The sequence below is a fragment of the Argiope bruennichi genome, chromosome X2 (assembly GCF_947563725.1).
Source record: "Argiope bruennichi chromosome X2, qqArgBrue1.1, whole genome shotgun sequence".
Classification (NCBI taxonomy): Eukaryota; Metazoa; Arthropoda; class Arachnida; order Araneae; family Araneidae; genus Argiope; species Argiope bruennichi.
This window is the reverse complement of record NC_079163.1, coordinates 108,649,396-108,655,395: the sequence shown is the minus strand read 5'-3', so window position 1 is coordinate 108,655,395 and position 6,000 is coordinate 108,649,396. Positions and strand designations below refer to the sequence as shown.

The window sequence follows — 6,000 nt, the reverse complement described above, 5'->3', positions numbered from 1 at the left end:
AGGGCTGAAGTAAATATAAAAATTAGGTTTAGGAAAGGTAAATTTGAGAATATTTTATTGAAAAAAGAAAAATGAACTATATTTTATCAATATGATTGGTTGACACTAACAGACGATTTGTAGACAATTAGTAGAAGAAAAAAAATTGATAATTTTTTTAGCAAATGTAAAGTATTTTTTAATTCAATTGGATTATTTAATAACAAATTAAGTGCATGCTATTTTTCGTGCTATTTTTAATGTATTGTCATACAAACTCTATTTGATCACAATAATCTAAAAGCTGCAACAAGGAAAAACAAATTTTAAATATATCATCAAATGATTATATAACTTTTTCCCTGAATAATGTTTTCTTTTTCTTTCTTTCTTTCTTTCTTTTTTTTTTTTTGTATATTTCAAAAGTAGCTATTTTTTATAGTTTATTCCTGTATTCAGTTAGTATTTGAAGTTATTTATTTCATTCCTTATCAATTTGCACAAAATGATCAGCCTTTTGTTTGCCAATCCTTAAATTCTTTTCCTTATAAATACAGTTGAAGAAAATGCTGAAATGACAAAATCACCACTTATGATTGCATACCACGATCATCTATTTTTTTTATAAAATTAAAATCATGCTCCAGAGATTTATAATGCTACCATTTAATGCGATGTAACAGTTATACGGTTAACGTAGTTGTAGAAGGTCATTTAATCTCTGCACAATACCTTATTCTTCAGAGTACTTAATGTTGTGCTGATAAGTCTGTCTTTTTTTTTTTTTTCCTACAGGAAGCGAAAGGGATTCAAAAATGAAACATGGGTGGCTTTTTTCACATACATATAATCAAATTGAGTTCGATACTACAACAAATTGAATTCGATAAAAAATCAGATTTATTTTCATTAGTCTAGAAATTTATTTTATGAAATAAAGTTTTTATAGCGAGGAATTTTTTTACATTATATTTACCTTTATATATATATATATATATATATATATATATATATATATATATATATATATATATATATATACGGACATATGTAAATTTCCATAAATTAAATCAAAATTTCTAACTTATTATCTTATGCAAGATATAATTACTGTTTGCAAAATGGAATATGTATACAATAAATAGTTTGATATAATGCCTGTCTTTTGTTATACATATACTTTTATTTCATTTGTCTTTTATGTAAATGATATTATCTTTGTTTATTTTTTTTTTATATTTTCAGTAATTTTTATAATTCTTCTATTGTATGGTTGCATCGTAGTTTTAAAGCTGATTAATTTTTTTTATTATTTAAAATTAGCTTTTTGCAAAATGCCTTAAAAAATAAAGGCGTTTTTATGTAAATTTCTGAACCAATTTTATATTCATGAATTAATTTTTCTAAAGAAGACAACGATCAATATAAAAACCTTGGAAGCTTATTTCTTTTTCTTTCTAGAGTATTAATTCTAATCAATTTTTTTGCCGTGTTGTACATTTTTACGATTAATTTTTTATTTATAGCAACAAAAATTGTTAAGATTATGCTTTCTAGACTGTAAGAATTTTATTTCCAGTGTAACGTCTATTACCTTTCTTTCTTATTTTCTTGTACATATAGTATAAATGAAGTATATTATCATCAAAACAATCAAATTCAAGATTTTGCCGCATCTTCAGGTTTCAGATCTACCTAAGACTGAAAAACACATTTACGGTATTATATTTGTCTATCTGTCAGTCAGTCAGTCTGCCTGTTTCCGTGAACTTCCGATAACTGAAAAATGCTAGAAGCTAGAAGGCTGTAATTTATTATATGGAATTACGACCAATTTTGGAGATTTCTCTAAAATTTTATAAGAAATCCATCTAGAGGAAGTCTGTCAGTTTGGTTGTTGGATTACAAAAGAACTCAATAACTCTAAAATAAAAAGAGTTGTATATTTTCATTTACTCATCTATTTATGTGCCCTGAGTCATCAACATTATGTATTAAAGGAGAATTGATTCTGTTTTTCTTCATATGATAATTCACATAGTCTACATATTTCTCTTAACCGCATCGCAGACATAATAAGAAGGGAAACTCTTGAAAGTGTGTTGCCGCGCCGGGATTCAGCATACTAGGGAAAATGCGATAATCTGTTAAACAAAATGGATGTCCTGAAGAAACTCGGAGGTTAGTATATTTTAACAGTCTTCTATATCTTGAGATATTTATTTCAGAGTCATGCTAAAAATTTAAGATGCAAATTGTTATATGTTAGTATTGTAAATAGAAGAACTCACATAAAAGCATATTGATTGATTCTCGTTAAAATAATTTTGTATCACTCCTAGGTTGCGTGTTTTAGTAAATAAAACTATAGTTGGATTATGAGTATTCCTTCTTGCAAAAAGTAATTAAGATATTGAATATAAACTTCAGAGTTATGAAAATATTTTGTATTTTTGAATTCCATTGTAAACTCTGTTGTATTAAAAAATTGTTTTTTATATTTTTTCAACGCGGAAAAGAATATCAAAAACGCCATTAAGATATATTCATGTAACATAACGTTTTTCTATATCAGTTTTGCTATCTGGTTTTCTAGTAATTTTTTTAAATACACAAACGGAAACCACTAGTTTCAACGTTAATTTATTATACCTATATAAATTTGAATCAATTGTAAATTTTCTTAAATAATCGAAATAGCGACTCAAAATTATCGAAAGAAAAATAAATGCACCATTTTTTTTCAACATGGAAAAGAATATCAAAAACGCCATTAAGATGTATTCATGTAACATAACGTTTTTCTATATCAGTTTTGATATCTGGTTTTCTAGTAATTTTTTTAAATACACAAACTGAATATCAATAATTTCAACATTAATTTATTATACCTATAAAAATTCGAATCAAATGTAAATTTTCTTAAATAACCGAAATGGTGACTCAAAATTATCGAAAGAAAAATAAATGCATCATTTTTTTTTCTGGTTTAATTTTTGCCCTGAAATTCTCGAGGAGCACTAAGGGAAGAAATTTATTTTCATATCTCTGTACCATTATTAATCAGATAAATCACGCCCAAAATATTTAAATGCATTTTCTTGTTTTCTTCCACAAATATTTTGATAATTAATATACCTTCTCAATATATCTATTTTCTATCAAAGTTGGCAGGACGATTCAAAATATGCTTAAGATCCCTTAAAATTCATTTCTCAATAGCTGCTGTTTTAGAGACTTCCAAAAAAATAAGGGATTAAACCTTTTAGGTGGACAAACTTTCTTTTCAAGAATGTCAAGAAAAATTAATCGTCAATTTCAGTTTCACGACTTTGAGATGAAATAAATTTGATGCCTTAGAAATATCGATACTTAAGCTGCGGGGGGAGTGGGTGAATGTTTTAGAGATAATATTTATTCATTTAAAATTTCAAATTATTGAAAATTTTTCGCTCACAAAATAAAACCTGTTTTAAAATAATTTTAGTCTAAATACTGTTTTAAATGCCAAGATCAATAATATTTGTTGATAGAATGCATTTTGAAAAGATAAAAGCCTAGATCATGAAAAATTCAGGGTGAAAAATCATTCGTTTTAGGAAAAATAAAATAGTTTTCTTCTGACTTTATTTTAACCATGTAAATTTCAATAGCTGATTTTAAAAGTTTTTATTTCAAAACTCCACTAATTCAACGATGCTTAATTTTTTTGATTAGGCGTTACAAAAATGTTTAATTATTATTGGTTTAATTTTATAAATATTATTCCCTCTATGATATTCTTCATTATTAACTAAAGACTTTCTGATTTCAAATTAATTTAATTTTTTCTTAAAATTCAGTTTGAAATAGGTTTCTTTATAAGTTTAGATTAAAACTACAAGAGTATGATATTCAATTTTTAAATCAACTTTTAAAAATAAATTTCATTAAAGATTTCGCCTCACAAAATTGCTACTACACTATCTCAAACAAATATATGGTTTTAAAAAAAGAACTTTTGAATCAACTAATACGGAAATCTTACTGAATGATGAAAAAGGTTCATTGATTCTAATTTAAGGAATTATTCACCATAAAAAGTTTTTGAATAAATTATTCTGACAGGGAACAATATTTAATGCAAAATTTATAAAGGCGTTTTAAAAACCAATTTTTTAAAAAATATAATCATATTTATCTTTTACTATATTGTATGCATTTCCTGTTAGGAAAAATATGCAACGTATGAATAAAATGTTGCCATTTAATAAATCCTACAACTTCTTTCAATAATGAATAAAATGTTTTTACTTTCTTCACGCTATAAAGATTTCTAAAAATAAAAGACGCTTTCAGGATCAACATAGCCATTATTTAGTTTATTTTCTTATTTAGAGATGACTCAGTAAATATATTCACTAATACCCGAGAGCTGAGTATAAAGTTTAAAATCAGAATTTCAAAAAGAAATAAGAGAACAGCTGCTTTTAAACAACGGCCATGAAATTTTTACAAAATGCTGATGTTAATTTCGGATAATAGCTCATTCTAGCATAAAACTCTTTAACTTTCAAGTCACATTGGTCTTTCATATGAAAAACAAATTTTTAAAAAAGATGCTAGCTAAAGATGAATATATCTTTACGTGCGTGAAGAGATACGCTCTTCATAATAAATCTGATCATAAGAGTTTTTTAAAGATGTATCGGCATTTTCGTAAAAAAATGTTTTAGGACAGCATCGTATGTTATGAAAGTTAAGTAAATTGCAACCTTGTTGAAACTATATATAGCAAAGTATCTTTCACATTTACAGAATTCAATGTTAGTAGAATGGATACAAATCCTGTTTGGGGAAGAGTATTTTTGTAAAGATGCATGTCGCAACCTATTATTCATTCACATTCTATTTAAGGAGAATATCATATTTTCTCTACTTTTCCAAAACTTCCCCAAAATATTTGGCATGACATATTCTTTTGTGTGGGTGGAGGAACACTGATATCGCTGTACAGAAGAGGGATTTTTCGTACTATCTTTCGTTTAGGAAATAAGGATCAAAATTTCAAGATTTTCTTTTCTTTTCCTTCTTCATTTTCTTTGTGTTGCATGCGCCGGATTTCGGAAAACTGCGAGGCGCACAAACAGGCTCCTCTATTGGTCAGTATCGATTATAGAGGCGGAGTTACTTCAGTTTAAAGGAGAGCGCCTCGCAGCCGAAAGTTTCAGAAGCAAATTTTCACTTTAGCCATGGCTGAAAGACACTGCTCGACTCTTGTCGCCCTCGCCATCCTACTAGCTATTTTTGCAGAAGTATTGACGGTAAGTCCTAAAAATAACTGCCGAAGTTTCTTATGTAATGAAAATTTTTGCAATTATCACTATAATTCTTTTATAGTATTTATATCGGAGAATATAAAAAAATGTTAAAAAGCAAAAAAGAAAGATATTTTTTAACTCAATATCTCTTTATTCAGTTTCGGCTCGTTTTGAACCCAAGGTTTTACACATTTTTAACAAGACCTTTCCAATCTCATTTCATCATTTAAAAAATGCTTTATTTTTCCTAATTCGTAATTTATTTAAAAATCAAAAAAAAATTTTAATGTTTGTCAAATGAAAATGACTCAATAAACATATGTTTTTAAAATGTTTTTCAGGTAATTAATATTTATATGAAATAGAGAGTGAATTTCTAAAAGCTGAAATAATTTGGACTCATTTCATATGTATATACTGAATAATATTTTAATTAATGTGAGCAAAATTCATTTTCAACCAACGAACTTAAACTTGAATTATTAAAAAAAACTTTATAATGAGAATAGTAAAATTTCTGATCAAAACTGTTATTAAGTTTAAGCACACTTACAATGACTTATAAACATTCATTATAAGCTTCATTGTGGTTTCACGAACTCACGTTACTTAGGATAAATATCTTGAAGCAATAGCTGTTAATTAATGTTGTGTCTATAAAATGTAAAAATATTTTTAATTAGTAATGTAATCAAATGCGGATGCGACAGTGAAGCATTTG

General features: G+C 26.4%; 1 protein-coding gene across 1 annotated transcript in view; it reads left to right on the top strand.

The window, feature by feature from the left end:
* The first annotated feature begins 5,196 nt into the window (after positions 1 to 5,196).
* LOC129961053 (FMRF-amide neuropeptides-like) overlaps positions 5,197 to 6,000 on the top strand; it is a 51,525-nt gene continuing 50,721 nt past the window's right edge. The window contains exon 1 of the mRNA XM_056074856.1: positions 5,197 to 5,282. Coding sequence (XP_055930831.1) covers positions 5,211 to 5,282 — 72 coding nt within the window. The 5' untranslated portion in view covers positions 5,197 to 5,210. The remainder of the gene's footprint in view (positions 5,283 to 6,000) is intronic.